The sequence below is a fragment of the Erpetoichthys calabaricus genome, chromosome 5, assembly GCF_900747795.2.
Source record: "Erpetoichthys calabaricus chromosome 5, fErpCal1.3, whole genome shotgun sequence".
In the NCBI taxonomy this organism is placed as follows: Eukaryota; Metazoa; Chordata; class Cladistia; order Polypteriformes; family Polypteridae; genus Erpetoichthys; species Erpetoichthys calabaricus.
Window position 1 is genome coordinate 189,339,544 of NC_041398.2, and position 21,570 is coordinate 189,361,113.

The 21,570-nt window shown below is 38.4% G+C and overlaps 1 protein-coding gene across 1 annotated transcript in view; it reads right to left on the reverse strand.

The window, feature by feature from the left end:
* Window positions 1-21,570, reverse strand: part of scarb2c (scavenger receptor class B, member 2c) — a 155,118-nt gene that overhangs the window by 107,166 nt on the left and 26,382 nt on the right. Inside the window, exons 4-7 of the mRNA XM_028802315.2 lie at window positions 20,771-20,962; window positions 20,066-20,157; window positions 12,430-12,549; window positions 3,043-3,221 (exon numbers count right to left, since the gene is read on the reverse strand). Of these exons, the coding sequence (XP_028658148.2) occupies window positions 3,043-3,221; window positions 12,430-12,549; window positions 20,066-20,157; window positions 20,771-20,962 (583 nt within the window). The remainder of the gene's footprint in view (window positions 1-3,042; window positions 3,222-12,429; window positions 12,550-20,065; window positions 20,158-20,770; window positions 20,963-21,570) is intronic.

Here is a 21,570-nt window from a genome sequence, read left to right on the forward strand (position 1 = left end):
ACGAAGTTGGGTGGGAGTGTGACGGAGCTGCTGGGAGTTGGAGGAGTGAATTTGTTATTGATTATTGTATTGATTTATTATTGGAGAATTGTGGAGTGTGCAGTGCTTTGTGCACTTTATTGAAGAAAATATTAAAAGAATCTTCTTGTGCTCCTACACGTGTGTCTGGGACGTCTGTCTGGTGGGTTCAAAGGGGCGCTATAGAGTGCTTTATTCCACAATAGCTACAGGCCTATATGACTGACATTTATTGTGCTTTATTTAAGTACTTTAAATCATATTAAAAGGACAATTTCAGATTCAGTTTACCTCTGTATTACTCCTTAAAAACAGAGATAAACCTATACAGAACTCCATAATGACTGAATTCTCAAAGAGCTAAACACCTTACATCGTCAGATCATTTAATCCATCAAAATGTTCCGTAGTAGAGTAGCCATTTCAATGTCTGTTTTTAATGGCTTAGAATAGGGGTAGGGATATTTACAGTTTGTCCACTGTTGACCTGCAACTGAAAAAAGTTGGAGCTATTGACATGAAGCACAATTAATTAATGTGGATAGTAGAGAACAGAAAAACATTGAACAGTCATTTTGAATTACAATGTGTCAATGTCATTTGAATTTTACACTCTGTCATCTGTTATGTCACTCACACGAATGACATTTTCAACTGAGTGCCTGCACTAATGTTTATCAGACCAAATAGGTGATTAGTGAATCTTTGTTTTTATATGGCATCTTTCAGAGTACAAAGCTCATCTTACAAAGCATGCAAGCAATAAAAAACAACACTTTCCAGGGAGACCTTAACAAATTCAGAAGTATAATAAATAATACTTTTTTTGCTTTTCTAGTTGACAAATTGTTTAATCTTAGGTCCACCTGACATTTTTTATTGTGAAGGATATCACAGTATATAAAAAACATAACATAAGAGGTGATAATTCTGCAGCAAAAAATTTATCATAAAAAAGAAGTGACATTGTATATAATGCAGTTATTTTGAAAGCATTGATGCCATTTTGGAAAAAATTTCTTCTTTTTGATATACAAAACTAGACATATTGTACTACGGTTTTGTTCTGTTTTAACATGTTTTTAAAGGTAATGACAATACACGTGAAATATATGTGGACATTAATTAAATAGTTTTAGGATAGCTGATATTTATTGATAATTGTTTGACCTTAAATTATTTTTCAGGATTTTTAAATAGAAGACAAACATACAAAATGAAAAGGACACACAAAAAAGTGTCTAATGTATTGATAAACATTACAATATTATTCAGAAAATTAGCATTTATAAAAAAAAGAAAATTGTGGTCTATATTTCTGTCTGATACACAAATTTACATTAAAAAATTATACACTGTGTAAAGGACAGCCGGGTCCCATGCCCGGCAGGGACGCCCCTGCTGCATCTGTTCCGGGGGAGCCACCGTGGGCAGCTCAATACCTCCCCCGGGATGCTTTATGGCAGTCTCCCTGGTGGACGATGATTCCCCAGCCTGGCGCATGGCTCCATGGGACATGGGAGTCCTCCACAGCCTGGTTGGGGGCTTGGATGGCCGCCAGGGGGAGCTGCATGGACTTTGCAGCCCGGCTGGTCAATTCCTCAGCCCCACCCGGAAATGCAATTAGTCCCAGGTGATTAAGCACCTGGAATACTTCCGGGTGGGGTATAAAATAGGCCAGCCACCACCACTCAGGAGAGCCAGAGTCGGGAGGAGGAGGACTAAGCCTGAGGAGGAGTGGTGGTGAAGAAGAAAAGAGGGTTGTGGTAATATTTGTGAGTGTTTTGGGACTGTGTTGGGCCTGTGGGACATGGGGAAGGCGTGCCCCACGGCTGAAGAAAAATAAAAGTGTGATTTGTTTAAGTACGTGACTCTGCGTCAGTCTGTGCCGGGTCAGGCGCTATATAGCGTCTATATTACAACTGTTATCCCCAAACTCACAGCATTTAGAATAAAGTGTTTTTAACATTACTTTAAATAGAAGTATGTTTAGAAGAAAGTCATAAAAGGTTAAATGAAACAAAAGAAGGAACCATGTAACTTTACCGCAATCTATGTGAGTAAGGCTGAAACCATAATTTTTCAATGACATAAGAGTAAAATGGACAGAGTCACATTTAAATGAACAGTCTCTGCCAAAGATACATTGGTATAGCTGCAAAAATAAACAATGACTAGTTTTTTAAGAAAACCTGTTTCGGGTGAATGAGCTTAAATATTATTAATCTCATTAAAGCTCAATTTAAAAATTTCTGGCAGTATGTATTATTCTCATTAAAGCTCAATTTAAAAATTTCTGGCAGTATGTATTATTCTCATTAAAGCTCAATTTAAAAATTTCTGGCAGTATGTTACTGACACTAATTTGTTATTTTTATAACAAAATGATTTATAAATAATAACAGAAGATGGCCATGGAATCACCTGGAATGCTATCAGACTTTACTATGACTATATTTAAAAATGGACTGGCATGGTTTATAGGCTGTCATTGTCAAGAGTACAGAGTACAGTGAAATTCTTACTTACATGTACTAATCAACATGCTAGACTCAGTCACTTGTACTTGAGGCACCAATCTGCTTTCTGTAAATTTATTTCAATTTGTGTCTCCCTAATTCATTTTCCAGTGGTGCAAGGCAGGAAACATTACTGGACAGGGTCCCAGTCCTTAGCCGGTCTACACACCTAATATACCCGCATTCACACTCATACATAGGGTCCAATTTGAAATTGCAGATTAATTTAAAATAAACAGTTTATGGGATGTAGGAAGAAAAACAAAGTACAAGAATAATAACTATGGCAGACACAGAGCAAACTCCACACAGAGAGCATCCAGATACAGGATTTGAATCCAAGACGCTGAGTCTGTAAGGCTGAAGAGGTCTAGAATAAATAGCTGAGGTCTAAATATTTACTTAAATTCATGCTCCTGCACAAGTGAACCGAGTCACCTATGTCACATTTCACATTTTTGTTACATTACCTTGTTACTTTTGTACTTTTCATAAGAAACAGTACCTTGCTTGCACTTGGAAACATTCAATAAACCCGATCCCAAGCAATTTCCATCTGGCACACAAAAACCAGCATTAGCAGGATTTATTGATGCATTGGCAAAAACCTCTTTTGGAATAATAAATCTGTAGGCAGGTATTTTGTTCACACTCACTTCCTTTTCAAATATTGCATAGACAGATCTATAAAAGGACAAATAAAAAGAGATTTTAAAGTCTAAAGTAAAATAAAGTAAGAAAACAATTATTTATTTTTTTAATTTGTTGTCTTAGAGTATTTCAACATATTTTTATATGAATCATGGTCACAGAATCTGAATATGCAACATCACTATGGCTATGTTTGCTGAAATTTTGTACTGGTACAATTTTACTTTTAATGTGCTTCTAGAAGAGTTTTTAGTTTATTTATGGACAGATATGGAAAGGAGTACACACAGTATGCCACAATACTATACGTCACATATACTACATAAAACCTGGTTTTACTTTTCTATTATAATAATAGTTGCACAGTGGTTAACAGTAATGCTTTAAAGATCAATTGTCCTAGATTCAGATCTTACAGTGGGTATTAGCTGTGAGGAGTCAGCATGTTATCCCATGACTTTTACCCTAGAGTTAACTGACCACATTACATTTGTCTCATGTGAGCGTGTATGGGATTGTGGATGAATACAGTAATCCCTCGCTACTTCGCGGTTCACTTTTCGCGGATTCACGACTTCGCGGATTTTATATGTAAGCATATCTAAATATATAACACGGATTTTTCGCTGCTTCGCGGGTTTCTGCAGACAATGGGTCTTTTTACTTCTGGTACTTGCTTCCTCAGTTGGTTTGCCCAGTTGATTTCATACAAGAGATGCCATTGGCGGATGGCTGAGAAGCTACCCAATCAGAGCACACAGTTAAGTTCCTGTGTGCTGCTGATTGGCTCAGCGACGGAGTGCTGCATTAACCAGGAAGTCTCATCTCACTCATTCAGCATTAACGTGCTACTGCTTCAGGGGCCGTGTTCAAGCACCAACAGAAGATGCAAATGATTGCAGAAAAGGTAAAAATTTTGGATATGCTGAAGGAAGGGAACAGCTACACCATTACAGCATCAATGAGTCCACGATTCTTTTTATTTAAAAAGGAGGAAAAGCATATAAGATCTACGGCCGCAGTGTCCTTTAACCAGGGTGCAAAACGAGTTGCAAGTGGACGTGATAAGGCAGTAGTCTGGATGGAATCTGCTTTAGGAATCTTTGCAACAAGGTCGACGACGTCATGACCGCCTACAAGCTGCTCTCCGACCGGAAAAAGAAGCAGCGGCAGCAACTGCCGATCACAATGTTTTTGCAGCCTCGCAAAAAAGAGCCAGTTCCTCCTACTACTACTACTACTACTACTACTACTACTACTACTACTACTACTACTACTACGGATACACCTTCGGAAACCGTGAAACCGTGGAGGAGGTGCCCCAGGAAATGGCACCGCCGTCTGAAGAGATCATCATCATCACCTTCATCGTCATCATTTTTACTGCGCAGCATATTCATCACCATCATCACGTCATACATAGCTACGTGTACTTCGCTATACAGTAAGTGTAAACTTATCTACCGATTTCATATTGCTTAGCAGTTGTCCCTGTTATTAATAGAGTAAAGGGTGGGTTGTAAACAATACAGGGAGGGTTTAAAAACGTCCAAATACACGTTAAATAATTAAATAAATATGGTGTCCCTACTTCGCGGAAATTCAGTTATCGCGGTCGGCCTTGGAACCTATCTCCCACGATAAGTGAGGGATTACTGTAATCCCACTTGGAATGATATTCATTTTAAAGCTTTTCCTGATTTGCACCCAATACTCCTAGGACAGGCCATCATTCCTTGTGACACTGACCTGCACTGAGAGTATCTGACAATGAAAGGTTATTACATCAGCCTACACAAGGTTACTAGATTAAAATCTTAGCATTGTACTGTACATTTTAAGAGCTGTATTTTATTCTTTTTTTCTTACATTATTAGAAAGTTACCTTTCAAATGTTGCTTGCGAAATGTAAGAAACAATTCTTGTTTTTTTTTGTATATCTTGAGCAGTGTTGCCTAATTAAATGAAGTAAATTAGCTTTATTACAGACAGTAGTTGCCTTTCACTTTGTGGAAGAAGTGAAGAAGGAATAAGAAATGTATAGTCTTTGGTCTGGACGTGCAGTTTGATCTATACTTTAAAACTTCAGTCATTTTAATGTCTGAGGATAATGTCACAGCACTACACTGTAGCAGCACAGTGAGTGTCTCTCATGCAGTTTTAACTTAGAGGTAAAAAGTACAGACAAGAATATAATGTTTCATATAAAGTGAGATCAAAAAGGATCTGTCCCTGGACTGTTTACAACTCTAATATACTTGAAAGCCAATGATTCTAATATAATAAGTAAACTTATATTATATATATATAATTTCCAGACAACAAAATCGAAGGAGTAGAGAACGCTGAGAAGGCAAAGAATGCCGTTCAAGAACAGTCTTCAAAATTGGGAGTGAACATTTGGAAAACTACAGGTCAGAGTAAACAAGTACTAAGCACAATATTGAGGCAAAATTTTTAATTCATTAACTATAACTTCATATTAGTAACCCTGATCTACTTGACTCCAACTCCAGGGTTTGCAGTGATGCAGTATACTGAATCTCTCGATACTTTGCAAAATCAATTAAATATATTTTCTGGTAATTACAGAGAACTGGCACTTGGCTTTACAGAATTTCCCATTCAACATAGTACCAAAACTAATAGATCTGTCAGAAACAAAGACACATCATCAATAAGGTTTCCAGAGAATAACAATATCAAATGCTGCTGCAGCAGCCTATAAAATGAAACATGGTTTGGCTTATACTTTTACAGTTAAGTCCTTAGAGAAAATGAGGAAAACCTAATTTTCACTTAAAATAGATGAGGCAAAAAGCACTAACTTAAAGAGGATATTAAGCATCTTGGTAAATTACTTGTCTAATGAATCACTGTAGAGCATACTGCTTCCCTAAGGGTCTCTTCAGCTGGCATTCTTTGCCTAGTAAACTGCATGGTGTCTTTAAGTAAAACATCATCTTTTAGAAAAGTCAGGTATCAGTCCTAAAGGATTTTACAAAGTGCTGTGAGTAGAGGAATGTGGGGTTTGAAGACTGTGAAGTTAGAAATTGATGCTGTTACGTTCACAATGCTACTAGGCATTTTGCCAGCCATTTGAGTGTCAAATCTGATTTATACAATGATTTTAAACGATAAGAAGATTTGAGAGAAATATTCAAGGAATTCTGTCTAATACTAGTCAGGAAATTCTCAAATCTAGTAATCTAGCAGAGAAAAGAAGCTAGAAAAGCCGATATTAAAAAGCTCCAACGATACATTCATTATTTTTACTACTTTGCTTAATTTTTGCAATATTTTGGAAAGTAAAAGATTTTTGTGGTTTATTTGAGAAGATTACAGAAAGGAAAGCTAAAAACACAAAATAAGACAGTGATGCTGGATTAAGCAAATAAAATTTTTCTTGCAGGATGAGAGTATGCTAATGACATGTATTAAGTTAGATATTACTGTGGTATAGCAGGTCCACGGCTCAAAAAGAATGGCTGTTTTAATAAATAAATAATGAATGCTTAGCGTTGGGGAGTGGAGCAGGTGCGAGCAATTGTCTGTGAGGATGGCTTTTTTCCAGCTTGGTGTGAGGCGGTTGGCCAACTATGCGTTGCCTTGCTGGCATATGTGGCCGGTCTGACTGTCTCAATATCAGCCTGGGGCAAGGATCAGGCGATCTCAAGTGCAACCACTCCCCAACCTATAAAAAGGGGAATATAACATCATAAGGAAAAAAAAGAAAGAAAGGGAAAAAGACCACAAAACAGAGCAGAGTTTAAAAGATGGGAGAAGAAGCAGGCAAGCAAGAGAACACAAGCCAGTGTAATGAACAGAAGCAGGTGGACAGGAGTGAAGCCCTAAGAGGAGCATGTGGCCATCGCTCAGGGAGGAGGCTGTAGAATGCTCCTGTTGAGCAACTTTGGGAGCAAGAGCGACCATTACATTCTAGAGGTACTTTCACCAGGTGGAGAGAAAAGCAGCGGTTCAGGTTGGAGCGGTGCTCGGGGTTGTCCGCGGACATCGTGGGATTGGCAGCAGGGATACGGGCCAGATGAAATGGGTGTCTGCACCTGCTAGTCGACGTCTCATTCGGGCTGCAAGGTCCGAATAGGATAAGTCGGAGAGGCATCAGTTTTAAAGGAAGGCACCAGGACTTCAAATGAGTTTCCTGCCAGACAGTTTTAACCTTGTTTTATTAGTTTTACTTATTGGATTATAACCTCCACTGGACATATTAATTTTATGGATTAGATCCCCGCGAAATCACGGTTCAGAGTTCACGGCCTCAGTCATTTGTGGATTTTTCCTTGGAACCTATCTAATAATTGTTAGCGGAAACCACAAATATCTTCCACAATTTTTATGGCTTTTTTCGTGGCATTAGTGTACTGTACATAGAACAGGAAGCAACTGTAGAGGAAACGCGGCTTGGGATGGTGAAAGTAGCCAATAAAATTTGAAACTGCAACTCCCAGATGCCCCTGCAGTGGCTCTGATTGGTCTTCTGCTGAGGGTGCTGGGGCTGCTGGGATCAAAGGATGTCAGCACAGCTTTTAAAAAGTTTTTGTAATTTGTGTTTCAAGTTCCTGTTTGACTGCCTTCTGTTGGGTTACCTGTACTTATTCGTTTTGTCCTGTATCGTTTTGTGGTTGGCGTCTGGATTGTCTGCCATCTGCCTGTGTACATGAGGACTATAAGTGGATTAATGGCCATCCTGCAAAGAAAGGAGCGCTCCTGAACCCGTCCACCCATCTTCACCATTTCAGCAACTAGTGGTAGGACTATCTTTACATTCCCATTTAACATGCGGATCTCTGGACTATCTATTTTCATCATTACATTTCATCCATTGCCGTTTTTCATGATTTACTGTGTGTGTTTTGTTTGAATGCTTTGTTGTATTTAATGTTTAATCGCCATAAGGGGAACAGGGGTGGTATCGTTGTTTTCATTTATTTCATTTGCTTTCATTACATTCTTTATTTGCTGTTTGATTGCCGGTTTGCTTTGATTTTGTCTCTGTTTGTGAGCGCATACAGGTCGCGCCAAGGCTGGGTGGTCCCTGAAATCTCCAATATAAAAATAAATAAATCACTGTCTTCTCGACGGTATGAATCTTAGCGGCACCGGACTGCTACAGAGTTATTCATTTCTCCTTGTTGCTGATTGACTATGATACATCTCCAGCTGAGTGTTCTTGTGTTTTCACTTTTGTTCCTCTTAACCCTTAAACCGTCACAGCTGGCTATAGTTGTTTCCCAGTGCCATTTGTGAGCACACAGGAGCTGATCAGTCAGTACCGTACATTCGTTGAGCAGCCAGTTCATGACCACTGCCAGCCCCTTGTGAGCAGGGGGGCTGAACGCACCCCTAGAAGACACGGACGCTCCTCAAAAAAACCCTCTTAAAAAACGCTGATAGACTACTTTCACATTGTTCCCTTACTTGCGGCTGCTCTGTCACGTGAGAACTATGCATTCTTAAAATGCCTGAACAGCACCTGTCCTTTTTGGCTGATTGCTTCGTTTCTCTCTCCTCCTCCAGACATCTTCTGCTCCTTTTGGGGGTCCCACTCCCGTTGCGCTCCCCTATGATGTTTGTCTATTCTTTAATCGAGAACTAACTGCATACTGAGCTCATTTTACTTCTGAAAGAGACATATTTGTTTGAAGTGTTTGAATAAAGTTCCTGTCTCTACAATCTCCTGTGTTTCTGTGCAATTCTGTGACCTAAGCATGACACCCTGCAGCACTGCTGCCTCACTGTCCCTGGGATTGAGCCGTTGCACTAGACTAGCCTGAAAGCATCAGCGCTTACCTCTGTGTGTTTGCGTGCAGCCGGATCAAGCACAGTTGGCTCTGTGACTTACTGAATTTCATCCATGGCATCAGTTGCACCTTGTACATATTGTTCCAGTAGTTTTTTTAAAATAGTTTTTACAGTTCCTTAGCAGTGTGTAAAATGATCAGTGTTGCAGTAATTGTGATTCTCTTTGCATGAAAAAAAAATGTGTTCCATTAAAATTTCAGCAAAAAAGTATTTGGCGTCTAGGGATGCATTAACCCCCAAGTATGTGGTAGTTTAAGGGTTAAAGCCCCAAGATGCTGCCGAAATGCCCTGCACTGTCTAAGGCTTCTGGCAATGAAAATGCGCTTGTGTGAATTACAGTACATATAGACTTAACATCAGTATTTTACATTCTAGCACTGTGGGAGACATAGCAGTACAGTATACAGGTTTACCTTTACATTCTTTATTTTAGGTAATGTATTAACTTGAGGGTGGCATGGTGGCATAGTGGGTAGCGCTGCTGCCTCGCAGTTGGGAGACCAAGGGACCTGGGTTCGCTTCCCGGGTCCTCCCTGCGTGGAGCTTGCATGTTCTCCCCGTGTCTGCGTTTCCTCCGGGCGCTCCGGTTTCCTCCCACAGTCCAAAGACATGCAAGTTAGGTGGATTGGCGATTCTAAATTGGCCCTAGTTTGTGCTTGGTGTGTGGGTGTGTTTGTGTGTGTTCTGCGGTGGGTTGGCACCCTGCCCGGGACTGGTTCCTGCCTTGTGCCCTGTGTTGGCTGGGTTTGCCCCCAGCAGACCCCCGTGACCCTGTGTTTGGATTCAGCGGGTTGGAAAATGGATGGATGGATGGATGGTATTAACTGGAGTGTTTTGGGGGCATATTTAGGGTTTAAACTATAAAAATAAGCATTTTTTAACCACATCCAAAATGCGTGGTTTTTCACAATGTGCAGGTGTTCTAGGAACGTAACCTCAGCGAATTTTGGGGGTGTACTGTATTTATTTATTGACATTTAGAGTAATGCTCTTTAACACTTTTCTCCATTCCCTTGCTTCATGTGTGTTTTGTCCTCATCTGCCAAGCTCATCTCAGTTACAGTATCGATGGTGTTGGATTCAAAACGCTCCCAAAATGGAAGTGAGAGAAAGAAGCTCACCTGCAATGTCACAATTACAGAGTAATTATATGTCACTGTTTTTTTTAGAGATACTTTAGATATACAAAGGCTGTTTAGGGACTAGTGATGAGTGAACTCCAGTGTTCACTTTGCCTCAGGTTCTGAGATATCAGGGAGGTGTTCACAAATATTGACGAACTCGGTGAAATACATTGAAGTCAATGGGCAAGGACTAACTGAATTAGATTTGACTAGATTATAATGGTGCAATTATCTTTAAAGTGTCCCTGAGGTCTAAGTAAACATCTAAGTAAACATCCATTAGGTCAGATTATCTCAGGGCACAACGTGAGCTACCACAGCTATGCTGATGAGACACAGCTGTATTTATCAATTGCACCTGATGATCCCGATTCTCTTGATTCACTAACACAATGTCTAACTTGTATCTCAGAATGGATGAATAGTAACTTTCCCAAATTAAATAAAGAGAAAACTGAAATCTTAGTGATTGGCAATAATGGATACAATGAGGCTATTAGGAATAAACTGGATACATTAGGATTAAAAGTCAAAATTGAGGTAAAAAGCTTAGGGGTAACTGTTGACTGTAATCTAAATTTTAAATCGCATATTAAGCAGATCACTAGGACAGCGTTTTTTCACTTAAGAAACATAGCAAAAGTTAGACCTCTTATATCATTGAAAGACGCTGAGAAATTAGTTCACGCGTTTGTTTTCAGTCGACTAGATTACTGTAACGCACTCCTCTCAGGACTACCCAAAAAAGACATAAATCGTTTGCAACTAGTGCAGAATGCAGCTGCTAGAATCCTAACCAGGAAAAGAAAATCCGAGCGCATCTCTCCAGTTTTGATGTCAATATACTGGTTACCTGTGTCATTCAGGATTGACTTTAAAATTCTGCTTATGGTTAATAAAGCCTTAAATAATCTCGCCTCATCTTATATATCGGAATCTCTGACGTCTTATATTCCAAATCGGAACCTCGGATCCTCAACTGAGTGTCTCCTTAGAATTCCAAGAGCAAAACTTAAAAGAAGTGGCGAGGTGGCCTTCTGCTGTTATGCACCTAAAATCTGAAATAGCCTGCCAGTAGGAATTTGCCAGGCTAATACAGTGGAACACTTTAAAAAACTGCTGAAAACACATTACTTTAACATGGCCTTCTCATAACTTCACTGTAATTTAAATCCTGATGCTCTGTATATCCAATTCATTATAATAACTATTCGTGGTGGCGCTAAACTCTGTACTAACCCCTCCTCTCTCTTCTGTTTCCTTCTCCGGTGTCCTTTTGGTGGTGGCGCATCTACTCAAAGCACCATGATGTTCCAACAATGACGGATGGATTAAAAGCCAGAAATCTGTATGACCATCAGCATCAAGTGACTCTGTGAGAACCGTAACTACAAAGAGGACTATTTCATTTATTTTAGGTAGCAAGCCCAGATGGGACTGGGCGGTCTTGTGGCCTGGAACCCCTACAGATTTTATTTTTTTCTCCAGCTTTCTGGAGTTTTTTTTTGTTTTTTCTGTCCACCCTGGCCATCGGGCCTTACTCCTTTTCTATGTTAACTAATGTTGTCTTATTTTAATTTCTTATTTTGTCTTTTATTTTTCTTTTCTTCATTATGTAAAGCACTTTGAGCTACTTGTTGTATGAAAATGTGCTATATAAATAAATGTTGTTGTTGTTATCTCTTAACTATACAAAAGGTGACCTCAACTGTACAGCAGTATTGCCAAACACTGCACCACCATGCCTCCATGAGATCAAAGAAGAATGAATGCAGTCAGAGATGCCCAATCATATATCTCGTCAAATACAAAGCAAAAATGCCAAAATCATAGTCAAAAGTTAGAAAAAATATGTAGGTCTTTTAAAGGCAGAAAATTCAAAGTGGCATGTCATGATTGAAGCCACTGGCTCATTCTATTTTTTGAAGTCCCCCTGAAGGCTCTCCAAGCTGTCTGTACTGATACTTTGCACTTTTTCTTCTATCAAAACAATAGAATCATCTTGTAAATAGTAATAAATCTTTTGTTATTATTTTATAGAGTATCCTTTGTTTTTTTGGGGGCATCAGGCTCCTTCAAGGTTTGTTTTTTATCTCCACGTGACTAATCATGCATGCATAGAAAATGTGCCTCCTTCTCTTATAATGAATAATGTAATTAAAATTTGTATTAAAGAACAAGGATAATTCCACTGAAGGATGTTAACTAGTAATGCAGTTGTGTACTTCAGAGTTTTCACAGCTACTATAACAATATTTATCATGAAGATTCTATGTTACTACTTTCATACTTACCTGCACAAATCTGATGAAAAGATGTAAATGGTTTCACTCTTATTTATTAGAGGATGAAAAGAGGATCCATCTGTTCCATTAATCTTGTTACAACTGTCTGAACTCCACCACGTTAAAGAACTGTAATAGATGGAACATTTTTTGAAAAAAACAAAAGGCTAATCTCTTTCCACATTCAATGTTTCCTATATTTAGTGAATTACGACAGTTTATCCACTGCTTGGTTAAATAGTTTTAAGCTAACAGAATGTAAATGTTGGCCATAAAAAATTAATTTTGAATAAATTCATGCGAAACTAATACAAGGATATGCATGTTAAGAGAGCTAGCCTGGTTACAAGAGGTTGACAGAGGGAAGGGCACCACCAGGACAAGGACACCATAAAGCAGGACAAAATCCAACAGGAAACATTCAAGAATAAAATACATATACAATAGCAGTATGAAAGGTCTTCAACAGGTCAGTGTGGGAAACCAGCGAGTAATACACACAATGGCAAAATGCTAAAACAAAGCAGTCTAATCAGGTTACTCTTTAATTTCCATAACCATACCCATCACATTACTGTGTTAATGCAGATTAGCACCAGATCAATTGGATGGAAGAAAATACAGTAAGCACACAAAAGGAGGGGCCAGAAGTAGAGCCAAAACCCTATCCTGACACTTGCCATCTGATTGCACAAGAGTTATAATTGCATAAAACATCCTTGCTCCAGAGAAGGGGCCTGCATGGTACTAATTTTTCAGTCTGCTTCCGTCTGCCACACCCGACAAAATTCCACCCAGTTTCCACCCACTCTCACCCACTTTCTGCCACACCTGAAAAAGTTTCCATTCTGCTCCTCATCACAGCCTAAATGGTTTTTTAAAACAGAATCTACAAGGGAAAAAAAACTTGCACAAATGTGGGAATAACTTTTCAGTTTTCACTTTTTCACAATACAATCAGTTTTGATCTATCGATAGCATTTAAAAAGAATCCTCTTTAATAAAATCCCTGTGTGCGTCCATGTGTCCGTGTGTGTGTGTGTGTCTTCTGGTGAAGTGTGCATGCGCGGGGCACGGTGCGATGCTTCAAAGGCCACCTGACGCGTCACACAAGACAAAGAGGGCGGGACCTATAAAATATTGCGCGGCCGATCTAATCGGATTTTGGTAAATGAGGTAAGACCTAAAACATAACGCACGAAAAATCCAATCGGGTACTGAGACGCGGAGACCAGCTTCCCCAAAGAGGTGGGATTAGTGTTTGTTGTTCACTCTGAGGATGTCAGATTTGCGATTAACAAACTTAGCCCGGTAAAGTGTTTTCCTAAATATACGAATTTTCATGATATTACAATAGGAGGACTTTTAAAAGTAGATTTATTTTCGCGCACATAAAATCCGTTGCTGGGGAGATGCCATACATACAATAATCAGCTGCACGCCAGCACAGATTAAAACACTTACTGGAGAGATGTATTATTGTGAAAGAAAATTAAAGGCACACAATACAGTGACGCATATTACAGCCACATACAAGCCAGTATTACTGTAACAGAAAACAGATGGTCCTTTGCCATTTAATATAGACTGTTCCTACTAATGTTTATGCACTACTATTCTAGCGCCGTTATTGTAATGGGCTTAATGTCTAGTAAGTAGATAAATAAATGGTACCCTCTTTTCCCTGGTGATGATAATAATTAATGATAAATTATAATAGTAAAATAATATATAGTTTATTTATTTTCATGAATTTTCGTCAAGAGATTCATCTACACTCTGACTGCATGCTCATGCCCACAGGAATAAAAACTACTCATCCACATCTGCTTGCTACTCTTAAATATTAGTTCCCATGATGAAAAAATGATGTTGGGATCTGCGGGATTTTCACAAGAATGCAGTCTCTACTCTACTGCCAAGCATCAAACTGGGCCATTTCCACAAGCTAATAAATAATTCTAGCTAAAAAGAAAAAATATTCACTATTAAAAGTCCCAGTACCTTTTACAAAGTATTTTCCATTTTACATTAGCAATCCCTTTTTTAATAACGTAGGCAAAGTTATATCCTTATTTGGAATATAAAATGCCATTATCTGAGGAATGGAAGGTAATGGGATTCCAGTGCAAATAATACTGTGGATTTGTCAAAATGCATCTGTCTTGGTTACCAGCTTATAGCAAAAAATCTTGTCAACCAAAATTAATTCATTATTGCTTAATGTACAGTGGAACCTCGGTTCACGACCATAATTCGTTCCAAAACTCTGGTCATAAACCGATTTGGTTGTGAACTGAAGCAATTTCCCCCATAGGATTGCATGTAAATACAATTAATCCGTTCCAGACCATACGAACTGTATGTAAATATATATATATATATATTTTTTAAGTTTTTAAGCACAAATATAGTTAATGAAACCATAGAATGCACAGCGTAATAGTAAACTAAATGTAAAAACATTGAATAACACTGAGAAAACCTTGAACAACAGAGAAAACTAACACTGCAATAGTTCGTGCTATAGCGCTACCAACCTCTGGATAAAAACACTTTTTTTTTTTTTTTTTTTTTTTTTTTTTTTAATGAGTTTTAAGCACAGGGAAAAAAATGAACATTTGAAAAAATCCGTAATTTAATAAACCACCAAGAAAAGTAACATTGCAACAATGCACACTACGAACCGATAGCTGTAAACAGAAGTGAAAACAAAATCAAGCCAAGTGCATTCATTAACTACTTCCTAACTTATGCGTCCAGCTCTCTCTCGCGCTGCCTATGAGTGCGTCTCTCGTCTCTCTCTCTCTCTGCCTGTGTGTGTGCGTCTCTCTCTCGCGCTGCCTGTGTGTCTGCGTCTCTCTCTCTCTCTCTCACTCTAGTGCAGCCTGTGTGTCTGCGTCTCTCTCTCTCTAGTGCTGCTTGTGTGTCTGCGTCTCTCTCTCTCTCTCTAGTGCTGCCTGTGTGTCTGCGTCTCTCTCTCTCTCTCTCTAGTGCTGCCTGTGTGTCTGCGTCTCTCTCTCTCTCTAGTGCTGCCTGTGCGTCTGCGTCTCTCTCTCTCTCTCTCTCTAGTGCTGCCTGTGTGTCTGCGTCTCTCTCTCTCTCTCACGCTGCCTCTGTGTGGTTTTGAACCGAGGCAAAAGTTTGGTGAACTTTTTGGTGGTAAACCGATTTGTACGTGTACCGAGACGTTCGTGAACCGAGGTTCCACTGTACTCTTATAAGTAAATCATAAGTAGAGAATTTTTTGCCTCTTCCAAATAATTATAGCTTAATTGACAGCTACACAATAAGCATGGCTAGAATAAAAAATTTAGTTGATGCTGAGAATAAATTAAGTTGAATAAGCACTTGAGAAAAAGAATGAACATAATGCTACAGAGAAACATAAAAAGTATCTTATGTACATGAGATCGAGACCTCAAACAATTCTTCTTTCATGAAATGTCAAGTCAATAGATCGATAAAAGAAATTGTGTAACGAGAGGTCTGTGGTGCCGTGCCTTTTTCAAAAAATAATCAAGTCCCTGGAAATTCAGACTCCAACTGGGTGTAGGTGTGTGTGAATATACTTTGCTTCAAGGCTGATTGTGGTGCTTGGCTGATCAAGCATACATTCATGAATGCAAGCAGATCAGTCAGGTGCCTCTTTTAAACCTCAGACATAATGGTGCATCATACCTGCACCATTCAGGCAGAATAAAAAGGAGCCTACAGGACAGAGAGGAAAAAAAACAGAAGTTGAAAGAAAAAAGCAAGATGGAGGTTAAAGAGAATAGAGAGAAGGCCAGGAACAAGATGGAGCCGGTGTGAAATAGAGTGGAATCAGGTGGATGGGAAAGTGAGTTTTGGGAAGAGGTGTGTGGCCGACACTCATGAGCAGGCTGAGGGTTGCTCCTGCTGAGCAGAGTGGGCCAGAGGCGGATTTATTGATTTTGGGGCCTAAGGCAAAAACAGGAATGGGGTCCTCACAGATCCCATTGATCGCACGTTTCCATACTTATTAGTGTAAAGCAGGGGTGGGCAAACTTTTTTGGAAGTGGGACTAACTGTTAATAATGACTCATGCAGTAGACCATATAAAATATAGGTGTGTCTCTGAACCTAGGGAAACTATCATATATGTTAGTATCAAACATGAACTTTAAAAATAGTTATTCTAAAAATGGTTTGAATTCTAAAGCTTTTTATTTAATGCTAATAAGGGCAATGCTCAAACACTAATCATTAACAGTAATATTATGCCACTGTTCTGGTCATGAACATGAAGCTGCTTGCTTCTGAACAAATGATTACTATCAAATGAAATGGTGGGTTTTGCAAAAACTATTTGCCAACATGGATAGTTGTTAGTGCGCCTCTATACATGCTTTCAGTAATTTCATTTGTTAAAAGACCTGCGCACAATTGAAATTGATGCCTCATAATGATGCCATGTTTGCAAAGCCTTGGAAAAAATACCTAAGCAATGTGCAGTCTGCAGAAATCGTAAGAAGAAACTTTATTAAGCTATTTTGAATTTGCTCTGTCATTTTCACTTGCAAAACATTTGGCATGTTGTCCATATTAACAGCAAAACGAGATGAAAAAGTTGGAAAATTTGTCTTGCATGCCCCAAAGTCCTGAAATCAAAACTGAAATTCACGACAAAGAATGGCAATCTAAGCTGCATGCCTGGCAAGTACAATCCATTTTTATAGATCTGATTTAACCTTCTTCATTCATATTTGTAAAACAGTGCTCTTTTTGCTAATTTATGCACACAGCCACAGTGACAGCTGAAGTTCCGCTTTCAGGGTGCAGCTACCAATGAAATCCATCGTTGATAAAAAATCTCTATTTGCAATTTTTTTTTAAATTAGCATGCAAGACAACGGCAAGCAACCAGCTAAAAACATCAACATGTATCCCTCTGCAGACTATTCCTGTTCCTATGGGCAAAGCTTGGTTTCTTTGGATGGCACTGCTTGGCAACTTAACTACGTTTACACCAGCAAACTGCAGCAACATTCTGTTAACACGACCTCATGAGGTATGGAATATTAAGATATTTCTACAAGCAGCCCGCGGCTTATTTGCACCTCTTCCACAGGTCATACTTTACCCACCCCTGATTGTACAAGGAGAACCTTGTATGAAGTGTATGACGTGGTGGTGGGTGTTTGATACTCCGACAGTGGCAGCACATTATCCAATTCTTTATTTTCTCTTTAGCTACTGCATATGTTGCAACATATTAAAGGGGCCCTCTAAAAATGATCTAATATCAAGCTGTTTTGTTATTTCAATCAAAAAGAAATTATCTTTGGTAGATTTGCATAATTGTTTTGCTTTCTTTCTTGTTTTTGTTTTACTGCTCCACTTGGGTAACTCTGTTTCATTTTTAAGTCATTCACTTCTTTTTGTATTACATACAGTACTGGTACTTAATTGACCCAGCTACACTACAAGCCTCTTTTCTTAAGCCATGTTGTATGTTTACTCTTTCAGGCTTCACTTCCAACTGCATAGTAGTGTGGCAGTAACATGGAATAGTCTATTGTAGTCCGGACTGAACAGGAGAGCCCCACATTGAAAAAAGAATTGAAAATAACAGCTATAACCACAAATTTAACATGATTGAAATAAAAAAAGTGCATAAATGCATTTTATCATGAGGCCCTATTCACTTGCCTACCCTTGCCTAATGGTTAAGTCCACCCCTGGCCTCGGAGCTGGAGCGACCAAAACCACTCCAAGAGGACTCACCCAAAGGCAGGGGAATGACAGCGGCAGTAAAGCTCAGTTTGGCATCCTGCACATGCCAATGGACTGGCAACAGGCCTGACCGGGATCTGCCCACTGCTATCAGGCAATTTAATGCTTCCACCTGATGTATGTGTTAATTTTTATTTATCAATCTATTTATCTACTTATTTGATAGATTGACTGGATGTTATTATCTGTGCTGTGAGTCTGTATTCTTGTTTTTTATTTTTCTGCTGCTGATGTAATTTGAATTTCCCCATGGGATTAATAAAGCTTATCTAATCTAATTTTCGAGAAACATGCCTATCGTGATTTAGGTAAGGTCTCTAATATCTCAAGATGCTTTCCCAGTATATTTCAGTGCATCTCTAATTTAGTTTTCCTTCACCTGTGTTTAGCTTTCCTACAGACTCTTTTTAACTGACAAATGTCTACAGATATAAGGTACATTTATAACTTATTCAGGGACCACTGCATCTAGAACATTCTGTGCCACAGTATTAAAGTCACATAAAAGTTCCTTTACAGAAGAACCAATTACTTTCCCACACTTACCCTTAATATATTCTGAGAATTCTGTAACTTCCCCTATTTCATTTCTCTTCTCTATGCTAAGGGGTAGTGTGATGGTGCAGGTCGGCTCCAAACAATCGGTTGCATCCTGGGAGCCTCTTGAACCCGCCACCGTTCATAACATAACCAAGGGATGATCCAACAGATGAGGACACAACACACAAACACAGCATGGAGTAGGTGAAACTGTGCAAGTGCTTTTATTAAAACAATCAAAAGCAGTGTCCAAATAAATAGTGCAGTACTCTAGTCCAATAAATAAATAATCCAATTAAAATGAGTGTCTGTGGAGGTTAAAAATCCCAAAAAATAAATCCATTAAAAGCAATGTTAAAAATATAGGCATGAAACTGTCCTTTACTATTCTGAGCCCAGGTGCCTTCCTTATAAAACTGACATCTCTCTGTCTTACCCTGATCAGGTCTCGCAGTAAGGAGAGATGTTGACCAACAGGCAGACAACCTTTTATTCCGGCCTGTGTCCCCACTGCCAATCCCATAGCATTCCATGGGGAGCCGCCAAGCTCTGCTCCACTTACACCATTGCATATTGCTGGCTCCTCCCGGCAAAAGCGTGCTGTACTCCCACTCCATTCCTGTCCACCTCCCTCCTTCCGTCTTGCACCAGCTCTCGCTCATTCTTGCCTTACTCTCTCTTTCCTTTAACCTCCATTCTTCTTTCTTTCTTTCTTTCTCTTTTCTCCTCTTTTTCCCTTTCATTTCTCCTTTTTCTTGTGCCAGGTCTCCCTTTTATGCCTCCATGGGGGCAGCACTCCAATTGCACACAGCAGAAGGCCAATGAAGCAACTGAGATGGACCGCACCCTCACATGCAGTTGCATCTCGCCTCAATTACCTCACCAACCTCCCGCAGCTGCACAAGCTAGCACACACATGGAGATTGAGCCAGCCATTCAATTAATTAATTAATTAATTATTTAAAAATTGGCCACCTTTTTCTGAGCCATGGACCCGGTATACCACAGGTAGCACCTGGTATTTTTTTTTGTGGTGATCTACCTGCCACTTTGGAGTGCAGCTGACTGAGGATAGTGAAATCTGGACAAAAATCCTTTTGACTCTCTTTCAAAAGCATGTAAATATAATTAGTTCTTTGCAAATAATACAGTATTGATTTTCTCCAACATTATAATGTGTTTTTGTTGCATATATTTTATGTTAAATTCTAAAAGTGCATTTTACAAGCATAAACTGAATGAAATTGAGTCCATGTCAATGTACTTGTAAATGAGGTGTATTTACAGTATAACACAGCAAAGCAAAAAAGAATATTGTTCTAAATGTATCACAGTGACTTTGTCATACCTTTTGTTCTGCCATTCAATAATTCTAGCAAAGTCTCTAAAATCATTTTCTCCAGTAAGAAACATATATGTCCCATCATCTGTGGCATTTGCCTGTACATTAAAAAAATGTAATGGATTAATTTAGTTTAATTGCTGATTTTATTCAAATCTGTAGCATAGGGAAATGTAGCTATATATACTGAGGAACATGAACGGCCAATATATATACCCAGCAGGCACTGCTTGCAATTGGGTTAAGCAAATACCTACTGTATATCTGAAAAAGTTGGAAATATTTCCACCTAATATTAACAAATACCTATAGGATATTACTATTAAGTCACTTTCTGGCTCTGTTTTACCTTGTATATATATACTTGTGCATTCTAAACTTAAGAAAAGCAATTAAAATAACTATTCAATTCCACAAAAATTAGTATTAAGAAAAAACAATTCTTAAAAATGGGAATGCTAAGATTTGATTTCTAGTCCTATACATTGACATACCAAGGTGACAAGATCAGCAACTGCAGTTGTAAAGTTTAACATACCCTCCAAGCAGAGGTTGTGTAATTTGACATTGGCTTAAACCAATACAAGATATTTTTATCTGTAACATATAAACCTTTCTATAAATAATTCATTTTTCAAATTCAAAATAATAAACACCACATAAATCCACAAGAAAGGATTTTTATCTCAATAATTAACTCAAGAAACTTACCTTATAAAAAAATCCAAAGTATTCCTCAACAGTAGGCAAAAACTTATGAACAACAGATAGTAAAGGATCCTTATAGCCCCAGAGGAACTCTTTTACAGTCTTAGTTACAAACAAACCATCATTTATGGATTTCATGTAAGATGAAATGAAATTGGCTAATACGCTATTACTCTTAAATTTTTCCATCAATGTCTGAAAAATAAAACAAAAATTCAATTTAATACAAAAAAGTCTCAAATGTTATGCAAAATATTGATATGACTTACACAAAGGTAACCAATAGATATTGTACCTTTGTTTTTATGATTTCCAAGAAAATCTATGAATTATAAATATACCTTTATGACTCTATGTTATTACATAGTGCCAGGGCTGTACCTACCATTTAAGTGAACTAGGAGGTGACACAAAAATTTAGAGGTGACGTTTTTCTAAAGAAACAACTGTTCGACTCTCATTAACCTATTATATTGTTTTATATTACATCCACATACTAGCAATGTTTCGGCTTAATATTTTATGACATACACAAGTCCTTTACATGCGATCTCTGAAACCTGTTTATAATAGAGACTCTTTTAATGATGAATGTCATTGTTTCTTTATTTTCATGTTAAGTGGGATCACTATATGTTTCTTACTTGAAAAGTAGTTTGCAGTTGTTGTGTTCTAACACTATTGCATTGACATTATTTAATGTGCCATCCAATCAACACATAAGTTAATGCAGATGTAATCAGATTGCAAATTATTACGCTTGTCACGATTGCCATTCTCATTCAACTCTATACACAGAATGA